The 15,942-nt window shown below is 40.0% G+C and overlaps 1 protein-coding gene across 2 annotated transcripts in view; it reads left to right on the top strand.

Annotated features, from left to right (window-relative positions):
- Positions 1 to 15,942, top strand: part of PPEF1 (protein phosphatase, EF-hand calcium binding domain 1) — a 114,009-nt gene that overhangs the window by 93,672 nt on the left and 4,395 nt on the right. For both annotated transcript variants that reach the window (XM_015564879.1, XM_006765128.2), the window contains 4 exons: positions 2,867 to 3,004; positions 8,724 to 8,909; positions 10,975 to 11,117; positions 15,148 to 15,254. In XM_015564879.1, coding sequence (XP_015420365.1) covers positions 2,867 to 3,004; positions 8,724 to 8,909; positions 10,975 to 11,117; positions 15,148 to 15,254 — 574 coding nt within the window. The remainder of the gene's footprint in view (positions 1 to 2,866; positions 3,005 to 8,723; positions 8,910 to 10,974; positions 11,118 to 15,147; positions 15,255 to 15,942) is intronic.

Here is a 15,942-nt window from a genome sequence, read left to right as displayed (position 1 = left end):
AGCTTTTTATTTTGATGTAGTCCCATTTGTTTATTTTCTCTTTAGTTTCTGATGCCCTAGGAGCTGTATCGGTGAAGAAATTGCTCTGGCATATTCTGAGATTTTGTTGCCTTTGGATTCCTCCAGTATTTTTATGGTTTCCCGTCTTACATTTAAGTCCTTTATCCATTTCCTCTCTAGAGCTTTTTCAGGTATTAAGATCTCATGTATCTGGAATGCCCATTACTGTCTCTAAATTGAGAGCCACCTTGATCTAGTAAATACCATGAAGTTCTGACATCAGACAGGTATAGCTAGCTTTTCATCCTGCTTTTGCCACTCCCTGACTGGGTGACTGGCAAGGAACCAAAGTTGTCTAGGTCTCAGTTTCCATACCTATACATTGAAGCTAAAAATACCTGCCATATTGAATTATTAGGATTAAATATAATTACCTAAATGAAGAAAACATCATAGAGTAATCTCTGAACATAGAGCTCTCTTCCCCAACTCTTTCCTTTTTTTCCTGATACTTGGACTAAGGTTTGAATTTCAGTCATGAAGACAGACTCTCGGTAGAGGTTTCTGGACCAGGAATTTTCCCAGGATACCTCACATTTCCTACCATTTAAGGATCATTGTTCTGCCAACTCATAAGATGGATTTTAAAGATAAAAATTTGACTTACATAGTTTTTGTAGCTTCTACTCTCCTAGAGTGAGGTTTAACTGGCAGCACATAGTTGTATTAAATATAATTGAGCTGTAATAAAAGTAGTAGGTCCAAGCCTTTAGAACTCTACCAGATGGGATACAAAAGTAGATTTTGAAATCCAATTTTATTTATTTTTAATTTAAAAAATGGATTTGAGAAAGAGGAATGGAGAGGAAGGGAGAGAAAGGGGAGAAAGAGAGAGAAACATCAGTCTATTTTTCCACTCACCCATGCATTCATCGGTTGCCTCCTGCATATGCTTGCCTCCAAGCTTGATACATGGGGGCAAGGCTCCAACCAACTGAGCGACCTGCCTAGAGCCTCAAGTCCAAATTTATAACCCCTACTTTTCCATCCCTTAGGACCTTCCAAGTGTAGGGTGACCATGCTTCCTGTTTTACACCTGTTGTGGTATAACTGTTAATAGGGGAGGGGGAGGGTTGGGGGAACCTGATGACAACCTCCATTCTAGGTTCATTAAAGGTATTTTGTAAGGTGGGCAGTTTGGGACGATGGGTCAGTGCAGAGGGATGGAGAAGGAATACTATGCAAGATTAAGATTCTAGTATTCTTCAAACTCCCTGGCAGGGGATGGGGGAGGGATGGTTAGAAGGTCCTCTAGGAGAAAATGATGTTGTGGTACCTTAGGAAGGGGGGGGGGCAAAGTATCCTGATCCCAATTGGCCATGAAAACAGAAGAGCCACACATACTTAAGAGACCATGTGGACTTGCCCAGTGAGTTTATCAGAAATTGTGTGGACCCAAGTCCAGAGTGTCCTCCCAGAATATTCTGCTCTGTGTAAGACCTGGGGACATTTTCTGGGGAAGGGGGATGAGGAGGGTAGGTTGTGAACTTACCAATAATAGCTGAGATTGAATTTCCAACAATCTCAATGAGACAGGACCTCAGAATAAGATTCAATTTTATTTTTGAAAAACAAAGGTAAGATTTCATATACACCCTAGTTTATAGAAGAAACTAAGAACCTACCACAGAGAATTGTCTATCACTGAACTAAGGCCATCAATATAACAGAATTAGTGTTAAAAATTATTTTGTATAAGGGTAGGGTGCTATAAAGAAACAAGTGTAAAATTACAGTCTCAAGTTATGTAAGGGAATATAGAAGGGATTATAGTAATTGGCATACTATCAGAAAGACATTTCATTTTCCAAAGAAATGTATCACTTTATTAGTAGGATTAGAGAACAGCACCAATTGCTGGCAGGTCAGATTGAGAGCACATTGCATTTAAGTTGAAGGGCTTCCAAAGTTTTCAGCTTATGTCCCCTTTGAGAACTTTCCTGGACATAAATGTACTTTCTCACATTTCTCCAGGAAAACACAACAAAATGAAAAGCAGCCACTTTTGAAGTATTTCTGAAATCAAAGCCTATTGGTTCTCTCTTAGCCCCATCTATACTGATAAAAGGGTAATATGCTAATTAGACCAGACATCCTTCCGGACAGAGCCACAGTGGCAGAGGCCGAGGCAGAGTTGGTTAGAGGCAATCAGGCCAGCAGAGGAGGGCAGTTAGGGGCAATCAGGTCAGCAGGGGAGGGCAGTTAGGGGTGATCAGGCTGGCAGGCAGAGGTGGTTAGGGGTGATCAGGCAGGCAGGCAGGCAATTAATTAGGAGCCAGCAGTCCCAGGTTGCAAGAGGGATGTCCGACTGCTGGTTAGGCCCAATCCTGCAGGGCCTAAACTGGCAGTTGGACATTCCCTGAGGGGTACTGGATTGGAGAGAGTGCAGGCTGGGCTGAGGGACCCCCCCCATGCATGGATTTTGTGCACTGGGCCTCTAGTGTATAGATAAAGGCTCAGAGGGAGAAAGTTTTCCCTTAGCATCTTCCATTTCCTGAGATGATGCCTCAGAACATGTCTAGCACTGACATCTGTGCCTCTAGGGTCCTTTAGAAACTAATGGGAAACTTTCCCTGTAGGGCAAATGTATCTATTTGAAAATTGTACAAGCAGAATTTAACAGGCTCACTTTCTAGATATCAATGAATTACTAAGATAAAGAAAATGGGTGAGATGCAAAAGATGACCATGCGTTTTTCACTGGGTTGAGGCACAACAATGTAGACATAATAGCAACTGGTACTGAAGTTTTTGCATGCAGCACACCAAGCATAGGGTTTGACTAAAGCAATAATTTCTTTTGTAGATGAAATCCGTGCTAATGCCACCAGTTCCAGTGGATAAAGATAGTTTTACTGAGATGAATAATAAAGGACATGTGCCTCGGGGAGTCAAATTAAGTGGATCACCTTCTGATTATTTAACAAAGCATGAGTGGGAACAGGTAGGTCATCAGATTGTTCACCAAAGTGGCAAAGAAGACACAGCATAATTATGTTGTCCCTTACAATATAGAGATAAAAAGTGACTTGCATTTATACACAGATCATATCCTTCTCACTGAATTTATCACTATTTTTTGACAGCTTTATTGATATATAATTCCCATACCACATAACGTACTTATTTGAAGTATATGCTTCATTGTTTTTTGGTATTTTCACAGTGTTGGGCAGCTATCACCACAGTCTGATTTTAGAATATTTTTATCACCAAATAAACTCCATACCTATTATCAGTCACTCCCCATTTCCTCCCCACCTCCCCACTCTCCCAGCCCCACTCCCCTTAGTTTTAGGTAACCACTAATCTCTTTTGGTTTTTATACATTTGCCTTTTCTGGACGTTACAATATTTGATCTCTTGTGTCTGGCTTCTTTTACTCAGGGCTTTTGCTTTGTCCTTTTGGTATCTAAGAAGTCATTGCCTAACCTAAAGTCATGAAGATTTATTCCTATGTTTTGTTCTAAGAGTTTTATAGTTTTAGCTCTTACATTTAGGTGTCTGATCCATTTTTAGTTAATTTTGTGTATGGTATGAGGTAGGTGTTAAAATTCATTCTGTTGTATGTGGATATCCAGTTATCCCAGCACCATTTGTTAAAAAGACTGATCCCACTGAATTTTCTTGGTATCCCCACCAAAAATCAATTGACTTTAAATATGAAGGTTTATTTCTAGAATCTTAATTATATTCCATGATCTATATGTTTATCCTTATACTAGTGACCCGGTGCACGAAATTTGTGTACATTGAAAGGGAATTAATTAGAGGAAATATTTTAATATTGCTATTTGCTCTTTATAATAGAAGTATCAAAGATGAAAGAAAATTAGTAAAATGTATATGAAAATCTTCCTCCTGTCAGAGTCTGGGGCATGCCATGGGAACCAGAGTCAAATCCCCGCCCACCCACATGTGTCTCGAAATCACACAAAACCCAGACCTGGCTGGCCCCACCCTCATTGGACTAGATCCAGACCTGGCCGGCCCTACTCTCATCAAACCCTCCAGGTGGGCACGGCCTCAGGTTGCCTGGCCTGGCGCCGGAGCAGGGGGCGCAGCCTGAGGTCCCCCAGCCTGGGCCAGGTGGTGCACCTTGAGGTCCCCTGACCTGGGCCAGAGGTCACAGCCTGAGGTCCCCCGCCAAGCCCCACCAGGCGGGGGGGGGGTTCAGCCTCAGGTCCCCTGGCCTGGCACTGGGGCAGGAGGCATGGCCTGAGGTCCCCCGTCAAGTCCCATGGTTGGGGGACATGGCCTGAGGTCCCCTGTCAAGCCCCATGGGTGGAAGGCACAGCCCGAAGTCCCCTGTCAAGCACTGCATGGTGGGGGGTGCGGCCTCAGGTCCCCCAACCTGGTGCTGGGGTGGGGAGTGCAACCTCAGGTCCTCCAGCCTGGCACCAGGGCAGGTGGCGCAGCCTGAGGTCCCCTGGCCTGGCACCAGGACGTCAAGCCCCGGGTGAGGGGTGCATGACCTGAGGTCCCCCAGCCTGGCACGGGGACGGGGGGTGTGACCTCAGGTCCTCTGGCCCGGTGCTGTGACAGCGGGTGTGGCTGAGGTTCCCCAGCCCATCTCCGGGCTGGGGATGCGGCCTGAGGTCCCCTGGCCAGGCCCCCTGTCCTGGCCCAGCACCATGCAGCCTCAGGTCCCTGCTGATTGCTCCTTAAGGCTCATTACAGGAACTCTGCCTACGCTGTGGGCACAGCCATCTTGTTTTACAGAATCCCTGCCTCCACTGTGGACACAGCCCTCTTGTGTTATAGAATCCCTGCCTCCGCTGTGGGCGTAGCCATCTTGACCATTATAGCGTGATGGTCAATTTGCATATTCCCTCTTTATTAGATAAGATTAGTACTACACAGTTTTGATTATGGTAGCTTTGTATGAAGTTTTAAAACTGGGAAGTGTGAGTTATCCACCCTTTTTTCTTCTTTTTCAAGATTTTTTTGGGACTATTCTGGATCCCTTAAATTTCCATATGAATTTTAGGATCAGCTTGTCAATTTCTACCAAAAAGCAGCTGGGATTTTGGTAGGCATTGCCTTGAATCTGTGGATCAATTTAGATGCTATTGCACTCTTAATATTATATCTTCAACTTCATGAACATGGAATGTCTTTCCATTTCTTCAGATCTTTAGTTTCAACAGTGTTTTGTAATCAGATATTTATTGAACAGGTCATAAAAAGCTGTCATTCAGTAAAACTTTCCCAATTTTTAGTTTGACAATTTCAGGAAAGAATGGTAAGTAGTTATTCTTTTTGTACTTATCACCCAAAATACCCTGCATGTCAGAGGAGACAGGGTGTTCCAGAGAAGAGATTATCTCTGCCTAGGAATTTGTTTCACCCTTTATAGAAGTTTTTGTTTGTGAGCCTCAGAATTAAATCTATGTTGTAGCCACAGTCTGTGTAAACCTACTCAAGTGAATGAATTCTAGACAAAAAAGAAATGCAGAATTCAAGGAATGAATGATTCTGAAGTTCATTTCTATAAACCTATCCCTTATGACTTTGAATCAAAGAAAAATGAGTGTTACATATATCTTCCTCATTTCATAGCTGAGCCATCTAAGGCCTGAATAGGCAAAGTGATTTGTCCCAAGTGACATAGGTGACACTTGAAGAATTAACTCCTTGGCCAGTGATTAATCTATTTCAACAGAGCCCCATCATATGTGCATTTAATTTATGTAAATTTCAACTATATACATATGGCAAAAAGGAGAGAAATGTATAAAATTTTACTTTCATATAATATATTATACATTATCACATATATAAAATATCACACATCCTCATTGCTATATAGGGTTGTATATACAAAATCATATATACTGTGCTTTAAGGGTAATTTAAGAGGTTTTCCAGGAGTAATTTTGGCATAATTGACTTACACCTCATTTGGAAATTTAAATCTTTTTTTAAAATATATTTTATTGATTTTTTACAGAGAGGAAGGGAGAGGGACAGAGAGTTAGAAACATCAATGAGAGAGAAACATTGATCAGCTGCCTCCTGCACACCCCCCCACTGGGGATGTGCCCGCAACCAAGGCACATACCCTTGACTGGAATCAAACCTGGGACCTTTCAGTCTGCAGGCTGATGCTCTATACACTGAGCCAAATGGTTAGGGTGGAATTTAAATCTTAATCCCCTCCTTATGAAACAAAACTCCTTGTGTTCCATGTTTTCTCCTTTATTATACTAAACTAGAGGCCCAGTGCATGAAATCCATGCACTGAGGGGGGGGAGGTGTTCCTCAGCCCAGCCTGCACTCTCTCCAATCTGGGGCCCCTGAGAGGATGTCCATCTACCAGTTTAAAACCAGCAGTCTGGCCCTAACCAGTTTGGCTCAGTGGATAGAGCATCGGCCTGCGGATTGAAGGGTCCCAGGTTTGATTCCAGTCAAGGGTATGAACCTTGGTTGCAGGCACATCCCCAGTAGGGGCAGTGCAGGAGGCAGCTGGTCGATGTTTCTAACTCTCTAAGCCTCTCCCTTCCTCTCTGTAAAAAATCAATAAAATATATCCAGCAGTAGGACATCCCTTTCACAATATGGGACTGCTGGCTCCTAACCGCTTGCTTGCCTGGCTGCCTGATTGCCCCTAGTTGCACCCCTGTCAGCCTGATTGACACCTAACTGCTCCCCTGCCGGCTCGATCACCCCCAACTGCCCTCCCCTGTTGGCCATCTTGTGAGAATGTGGGGGCAGTCATCTTGTGACAACGTGGGGCGGCCATCTTGTGGTGGCCATCTTGTGATGACTTGGGGGTAGCCATCTTGTGATGATGTGAGGGCAGCCATCTTGTGGCGCCATTTTGTGATGATGTGGAGTGGCCATCTTGTGATGACATGGGGTGGCCATCTTGTGACAATGTGGGGGCAGCCATCTTGTGATGTGAGGGCATGAGGGTCATTTTGCATATTACCTCTTTATTATATAGGATGCCAAGTTATCCTCCAAACATGAGTTTATGGTATAGGAGCAAGATATCATTCAGTTTAAAATGCAAGTGTTACTTTTATCATAAACACCAGCAAAGTAAATGGGTTCCATTTTATTTATTTGTAGGGTAGGGTTGTTCTAGTGATTGAATTTAGTAGGGAAGAAAGGAGAATCATCTTTGGGTGGTTTTAATTCTCACTTTAATCAGTCATCAAAAACTCTACAAGTGTCTGAAATGTGTCTGGTGCAGTGTTTCTCCAGTTCTGACCTGGTGCCTGTCATCCCAGAGCAGTTACCCAGCCTGTTCTGTTCTTTTCTCCACCTCACTGTCTTTTCCCTTATATCTAGCTCTCCTTCAATGCCAAATCTATAAATAGCTGTACTATCATGTTTAGTGGGACAGCCACTTCTGGCTCTCTTCTTAAGACCCACTAGACCAGCGGTTCTCAGCCTGTGGGTCGCGACCCCTTTGGGGGTCGAACAACCCTTTCACTGGGGTCGCCTAAGACCATTGGAAAACATATATAATTACATATTTTTGTGATTAATCACTATGCTTTAATTATGTTCAATTTGAAACAATGAAATTGGGGGTCGCCACAATATGAGGAACTGTATTAAAGGGTCACGGCATTAGGAAGGTTGAGAACCACAGCATGAGAGTAACTGTACAAACTTAAAATGCATGCTTCTTCATTCCCTCAAAAGAAGCACGTGGAAAATATAGACTCTTAGAATCATGGTTTGTTAGAACTTTGAGATACTTTACAAGTCTTATGGCCCAAACCTCTGATTTGAAAGATCTAGAAACAGATCCAGAGAGCTTTCTCAAGGTTATACATATTTAGTGACAAAATTAGTTTTTTTCACTACTGTTTAAGCTCCTGTAGGAGACATTTGAATAAAGAAACATTATACATAGATTACAGCCACAAACAGGAAGCCCCCAAATTTCTATTAAAATATTCTTAGAAACTTGGGTCTTTTGTCCTGGACATCATGTAGACTGCTTTTGCTTATTTCAGCCCCAAAAGAAAATGTTATGCGAATAAAATACTTGTGGGTTTAGTAGAACACATTGTGGAAACCAACCAGTGGCTAAATGTATTGTTGAAACTGAGATGTACTTATCAAGAGGGCATAAAGTCAAAAGAGATGCTTTAGGAGGTATTCTTGGATAAGCAGTTGTCTATATTTGTGATAGGAAAAAGACTTCCTCACCTTATGTACTCCACAGTACAAACACCAGGGCCAAAGCCACAACTGAGAGACCTACCTTATCTCTTTGGCCATATTAAGAATACCTAATGTGTGTTCATTGTGGGGAAATGGCTATCTCCTTTGAACATGACAATTAAGTTCTTTTAAGAGAAAAGACTTTTGTAGAATCAGCAATTGTGAAACATTTGTGATGGATTAAAAAAAAAGCCAGGGGCTGATTCTTCATGATTACTAGGTATTTCTACATCAGTTACTATTATTGCAACATTGGTTATTGGGGATGAGCAGAAAGGGATTTTGGTGGCGATAAAATTAAAACTATTCTTGAAGAGATTCATGAAGGATAAAAATATGAAATAATTTTGAAAGAGGAATGAGAAATAGTAAGACTTTGGGATAATGTGGGTAAATATTTCTGGAAAAGAATTTGGAATCTAGAAAGATAAACTCTCTCTTGTAAATAGCAGCCTAATCTGGTTTGTTGTTTTAAGGTTATCGATATTCTGTGGAGTGATCCTAGAGGGAAACGAGGCTGTTATCCAAACACATGTCGAGGAGGGGGCTGCTATTTTGGGCCAGATGTTACCTCGAAGTTTCTTAATAAAAACCATTTGAAGCTGCTCATTAGGTCTCATGAATGTAAGCCTGAAGGGTATGAAATATGCCATGATGGGAAGGTAAGCTAACATTGTTGGTGACACCATCACAGACATCCTTCCCCTAAGCACAGTCTTTGTTCACAGGATGTGTCTCACCTAAACGCCCATGGAAAGATGTCTTCCCTGGTACCTAGAGAGAAGGCCATGCTTTGGTAGACAGAAACAGGAGACTGTAGGGCAGTGATGGTGAACCTTTTGAGCTCAGTGTGTCAGCATTTTGAAAAACCCTAACTTAACTCTGGTGCCGTGTCACATATATAAAGTTTTTGATATTTGCAACCATAGTAAAACAAAGATTTATATTTTTGATACGTATTTTACATATTTAAATGCCATTTAACAAAGAAAAATCAACCAAAAAATGAGTTCGCGTGTCACCTCTGACACGCGTGTCATAGGTTCACCATCACTGCTGTAGGGTTTACATACATTGTTGGACGGGGCCTCTCTGTCCCTCACCCTAAGGGATATTTGGTTTAATTCCATCATCTTCCCTAATCCCAAAGACAGAAACTGACATACAACACTAAGTACACACCTAGAAAGGCTTTTACTAATCGAAAGGCAAATCTCCAGTAAGGTGGGGTTGAGAATGTACTTATCCTCATTGAGCAATTAAATGGCAGCCGTGAATCCAGTTTGCTCTTTCACCTTTGCATGTTCCTGGTGCAGGGCAGAGCAACAAAATACATTTCCCCTCCACTCACTTGAGAAGGTGATCTCTAGGAAGTCATTCACTGTAGTTAGTTAAGCTGCAGCCACTAAAATGGAGTATATTGTGCTCCTGACGTGGTGTGTAATAAGGCTAGAAAAGGTGAGGACTGAGGAACTGATTTCTTGTCCCAATTTGTCCTGGGATACTCCTTTTTCTAATACTGAACAGCAATGAATACAAAAGAATATAAATTTGCATGTCATTTCCTTCTATTTCAACACTTTTGCTTTTCTTAACTATATTACTACATTTCAGGCTCTTAATAACAATTGTGAGGTGGTTAAGGCAAGTATTATTTAGAGACTAGAGGCCCAGTGCACAAAAATTTGTGCACTCAGAGGGGTCCCTCAGCCCGGCCTGCAGCCTCTCGCAGTCCAGGACCCGTTGGGGGTGTCCACTTGCTGGCTTAGGCCTGCTCCCTGGGGGATTTGGCCTAAGCTGACAGTCAGACATCCCTCTGGCAGCCCCAGGAGCCCTCGGGGGATGTCCTGTGGGGAGCAGGCCTAAGCTGCAGTCGGACATCCTACCAAGGAAGTGGGAGAGGCTTCCACTACCACCACTACACTTGGAGCCATCAGCCCAGTTTGTGGCTGAGTGGAGCTCCCCCTGTGGGAGTGCACTGACCACCAGGGGGCAGCTCCTGCATTGAGCGTCTGCCCCCTGGTGATCAGTGCACATCATAGCGACCTGTCATTCCCAGTCATTCTGCTGTTAGGGTCAATTTGCATATTACCCTTTTATTATATAGGATTTTTGGTAATAAGAAAATGGAGAGAAAATAGCAGTGACTTATTAGGATAAGACTTGATCTAAGCAAGGTTTTTAGTCACTGACAGATGTTACCATCCATCCTCCACCACAGCCCCAAGGCCAACTGAGTGGTCATGGTCCCTTATTTTAGCCACTATTTCTATGCCCTTAAAGCACTGGTTTTGTGGAGTGCCTTGGGCCCTCCAAATCAGTCAGTTCCAAGCAAAAGCAAAAGACTGATACTAGACAAGTTTTATTTTGAATGCACCATCAGTCAAGAAAATAAAATAAAGGCTTTACCCCCTTGGAAAATTTAGAATTTACAAAACAGAGCATTAAGGAGGATTTTAAGATTGAAGCTGAGATTATACTCAGGATTGCAAGGCCATACCCTGTGTGGATGAAGGCTAAAAATCAGTACTTCTGGGGATACTGATTTAAAAGCCTTGTTTCTCTCCAATGGAATCACAGGAAATCTTGACAGGCTTGAATGATTTGTATGGATTCTGAACGTTGTTTAATTTTTGCTTTTTTAAGACTTGAGCTATTTCTAACTTTATTGAAGGATATTTTGAGAACTACCTCTATGTAAACCTGATCCTCTTATTCTTTAATTAGGTTATTACGGTATTTTCTGCTTCTAATTATTATGAAGAAGGCAGTAATCGAGGTGCTTACATCAAGGTTGGTTTTTGTACAACCCTTCGATTTTTCCAGTACCAAGTAACAAAGGCAACATGCCTAAGACCTCTTCATCAAAGGTGTGTATACTCTAAGGGGAATTCTGAACATGGGTACTGGTGACCAAATATACCCAATCCAAAGTGACTAAGAACAGCCACGAGGGTGAAGACAACTACTTATTGTTTACACATTGGTATGGAAATAGTTCCAGACACGAAGTAGCAAATACATTCATATTTGACAACAAGAAGAGCAATTTTTAAATTTATACATCTCTTTATATGGATAAAGTGGTCAGCATTCAGTCCTTAATTGAATGTAAAAAAAAAAAAAAAGGTCCCCACACCACCCAGCCCTGTAACCTATAGTTTTGTCTGTCTCCGCCCTCAAACAGCCCAGTCTGGAGTTACTTCTTTGTCTCTTCTTTATCCAGCAGTGTATATGACAAAAGAGTTGTGTGTGTTTCTCCATGTAATGGCATTCATAGCTTGTCTTCTTTTTCTCCCTTTAACATTATCTTTTTAACATTTTCATTATAAAATGAATATATTTATTATTAAGAAGTGAGATATATAAAGAGAATGTTAATGATCTCTCTCCCCTTACTTTTCAAAAATCCGTTTCCCCATAGGTAACTGAAATTAATAGCCTGGTGTGGACCTTCCACCCTGTTCTCCTTGCTTCTACAAAAATAGACAAGCAATTGTTCATTCATTGAATAAAAAACAAATTGAGCACATATTATGTATCTGACACTGTTTTAGGCACAGGGATATAGCAATAACCTAAATAAGCAAAAATCCTTTCCCTCATCAAATGCATATCCTAGTAGGAGGAGAAAGTCAATAAGCACCATACATTTCTTTTTATAAAGATAGAATCACACTGCACACGCTATTCTACAACTGACTTTTTCCCTAAAGATTCTATCATGAACATCACGCCGTTAGTTCATATAGACCTAATTCATTCTTTTTAATAGATACATAATATTCTGTAGTGTATATATGCCATAACACTTGTGAAGTGAGTAAATCTTATTCAAATAATGGCCAACCAGAATGGTTCCAGGGATTTGCACTTAAAAACAATACTATAACAAACATTTCTCTCTCTGGGTGCATATATATATATATATATATATATATATGTATGTTTTAGTGTTGCTTTTAGGTAAGATTTCAAAATATGAGATTTATGGATTTAGATGTTTAAAATGTTGCTGGATACTCCAAGAATTGTAATAATTAACAACCTGAAGAACAATATACTGTTTCTTCACATCCTCATTAGTCTCAGATATTTTTACCCTATTCTTATTTTTGCCAAGCTGAGTTTACCCATCTTATGTTTTTGGAAATTGCATTTTCTCTTCTTTGAATTGCCTATGTATATTATCCCCCCATTTATATTATTGTGTTGTAAGAGTTCTTTATATAGCCAGTATACATGTCACTTATTAGATATATGAATTGTCAAATTTAAGAAGCCATTGCCTAACCCCAAACACATTCCTATGTTTTCTTCTAAGAATTTTACTGAGTAAGTTTTTACAATTGGGTGTCTGATCCATTTTGAGTTACATTTTATGTATGGTGTAAGATTGGGATCCAACTTCATTCTTGTACTTGCGGACATTCAGTTATCTTAGCACCATCAGTCAGGAAGATTATCCTTCCCCCATTCAATTGTCTTGGCACACTTGTCAAAAATCAATTGACCATAAGGTACAGGTTTATTTCTGGACTTTAAATTGGATTCCATTGATCTACATGTCTAACCTAATGTGAGTAACACACTGTCTTGATCACTATAACTTTGTGGTAAATTTTGAAATGGAAATGTGAGTTGAACCTGGTTCTTTTTGAGATAGTTTTGGTTTTTCTGTGTCCCTGACATTTGTCTATGAATTTTAGAATCAGCGTCTCAACTTCTGCAAAAAAATGCCAACTGGGATTTTGATAGGGATTATTTTGAATCTATAGATCAATTTTGTGACTGTTGCCAGCTTAACAATATTGTCTTCCAACCCATATTATTCTATTTATTGAGACCTTCTTTCATTTCCTTAAACAGTGTTGTGCTTTTCAGTGTACAAGTCTTAGACGTCTTTTGTTAAATTCATTTATAAGTATTTTATTCTTTTTGGTACTATGAAGTGGAGTTCTTTTATTTTTAAAAAATCTGTCTTTATTGTTGAAAGTATTACAGGTGACCCCCTCCCCCCCCCCCGTTGACCCTCCCTTCCTTCCCACTCCTTTCTCCTCCCTAGGCTTTCATAACACTATTGCCTGTGTCCATAGGTTATGCATATATGCATATAAATTCTTTGATTGCTCTCTTCCCTCCCCACTTCCCTCTAAGGATCCTCAGTCTGTTGCATGCTTCCATGTCTCTGGATCTATTTTGTCAGTTTATTTTGTTCATTAGATTCCACATGTAAGTGAGCTCATGTGATACTTGTCTTCTCTGACTGGCTCATTTCACTTAAGAGTATTCCACGGTGTAAATGTACCACAGCTTTTTATCCACTCATCTACTGATGGGCACTTGGGCTGTTTCCAGATCTTAGCTATTGTAAATACAACTGCTATGAACATAGGGGTGTATATATTCTTTCTGATTGATATTTTGGATTTCTTAGGATACATTCCTAGAAGTGGGATCATTGGGTCATATGGGAGTACCATTTTTAATTTTTTGAGGAAACTCTATAATGTTTTCCACTCCATAGTGATTGTACCAATCTGCATTACCACCAGCAGTGTACTAGGGTTCTCTTTTCTCCATATTACCACCAGCATGTGTTTGTTGATTTATTTGATGGTAACCATCCTGGCAGGTGTAAAGTGGTACCTCATTATTGTTTTAATTTGCATCTCTTTAGTGACTAGTGACATTGAGCATTTTTCCATATGTCTCATTTTTCCATATGCCATTTGTATGTCTGCTTTGGAGAAGTGTCTGTTTAGATCTTCTGCCCATTTTTTGATTGGATTGTTTGTCTTCCTTTTGTTGAGTTGTGTGAGTACTTTATATATTTTGGAAATTAACCCATTATCAGATGTATCATTGGCAAATATGTTCTCCCATGCAGTGGGCTCTCTTTTCATTTTGATGCTGATTTCTTTTGCTGTGCAGAAGCTGAATTTATTTTCTTAATTACATTTTTGAATGGTTCATTTTTAGTGTATTGAAATACAGTTTATTTTTTGTGTGTTTTGTGCAATATTGATGAACTTCTACATTAGTTCTGTTAGTTTTTAGTGGATTCCTTAGGATGTTCTATATACAAGATCATATTATCTGTGAATGGAGATAGTTTTACTTCTTGTCTTCCAATCTGGATGCCTTTACTTCTTTTTCTTGCTTAATTGCCCTGGCTAGAACCTCCACACCAATGTTGAATAGAAGTGGCGAAAGCAGATATTTTATCTTGTTCCCAATCTTAACAGGGACACCATTCAGTCTTTTATCATTAAGTATATTAGCTGTGTTGTTTTTTATAGATGCCCCTTATCAAGTTGAAGAAGTTCCCCTCTATTACTAGTTTGTGGAGTGTTTTTATCATGAAAGAATATTGGATTTTGTCAAATATGTTTTCTGCATCTATTGAGATGATTGTGTTTTTTGTCCTTTATTCTATTAATATGGTATATAACAGGGGTGAGGTACTTCTGGCCTGCAGGCCTTATACGGCTCACAAAATCCTGTGGTCTGGGCCTGCCAAGGCATTAGGGGTGAGTTAATTAAATGTTTGACCAAATATAGCAGGATAATTTTGAAAAAAATATGTTTTTATTGCCCAGCTGGTGTGGCTCAGGGGTTGAGCATTGACCTATGAACCAGGAGGTTATGGTTTGATTCCTGGTCAGGACACACCCAGGTTGTGGGCTCGATCCACAGTGTGGAGTGTGCATGAGGCAGCCGATCAATGATTTTCTCTCATCATTGATGTTTCTATCTCTCTTCCTCTGCTTTCCTCTCTCTGAAATCAATTAAAACTTTTTTTAAAAGCAGAAACTGGTGAGTAACATAGTACATTAAAATGAAACAGAACATGATGATTTATGTAATTTTCACCTAATAATTGTTTTCTTAACATAGAGTGAACACCATAGAAAGTAGTGCCATCAGGATACTGAAAGAGAGAATGGTTTCACGAAAAACAGATCTCATTCGTAGTTTCCAACTTCAAGACCGAACTAAATCAGGTAATAAAATTATACAATGCTTACCATTTCTTAACATTCCAGGTTACATGCAGATCTTTTTTCATTTTCTTTGCTTTCTTAAGATCTCGGTTCTCTATTTTTTACTAGTGAGGAATGATAGCGATAAAATAAAATATAATTCACTATATGCTTGGGAAAAGGCATAGTCCTCCTTTTCAGTAAGCTTCTTTCAAACAACAATCCTGAATTTAAATTCTATTTTGGTAATATGTCAGACTAGACACTCTGGAAGGCCTGCCTGTTAAGAAATAGCTAGAATCTAGAGGATACAGAATTGTAGTGCATTTACCAGCCTCACAGTAAATATGATAAATCTCTAGGCTGCATCTCCTTTCTCTGTGAAACTGATTTTGGACTTTGAAATTCCAGAAATCTAAGAGTATAAATTTGTATTATTTTAAGCCACTAAGTCTGTGGTAATTTGTTATAACAGCAGTAGGAAACTAATACAGATGCCTACTCTCAAAACTGTTCAACATTTTACTAGGGATGTTAGCCAGTGAAATAAGGCAAGTTAAAACCATAAGAATTAGAAAGGAAAAAATAAAATATCACTATGTAGTCAGAGCCTATTCAGGAGATAGAAACCACATCACTGTTTTGAACACTGAAACTTAGTATAAAGAATTATTAACTAGTAAAAAATAATTACTAAAAAAGATAAAAG

Source organism: Myotis davidii, unplaced genomic scaffold (genome assembly GCF_000327345.1).
Source record: "Myotis davidii unplaced genomic scaffold, ASM32734v1 scaffold161, whole genome shotgun sequence".
Taxonomy (NCBI): Eukaryota; Metazoa; Chordata; class Mammalia; order Chiroptera; family Vespertilionidae; genus Myotis; species Myotis davidii.
The sequence above is the reverse complement of the archived record's forward strand: the minus strand, read 5'-3'. Positions and strand labels throughout refer to the sequence as shown.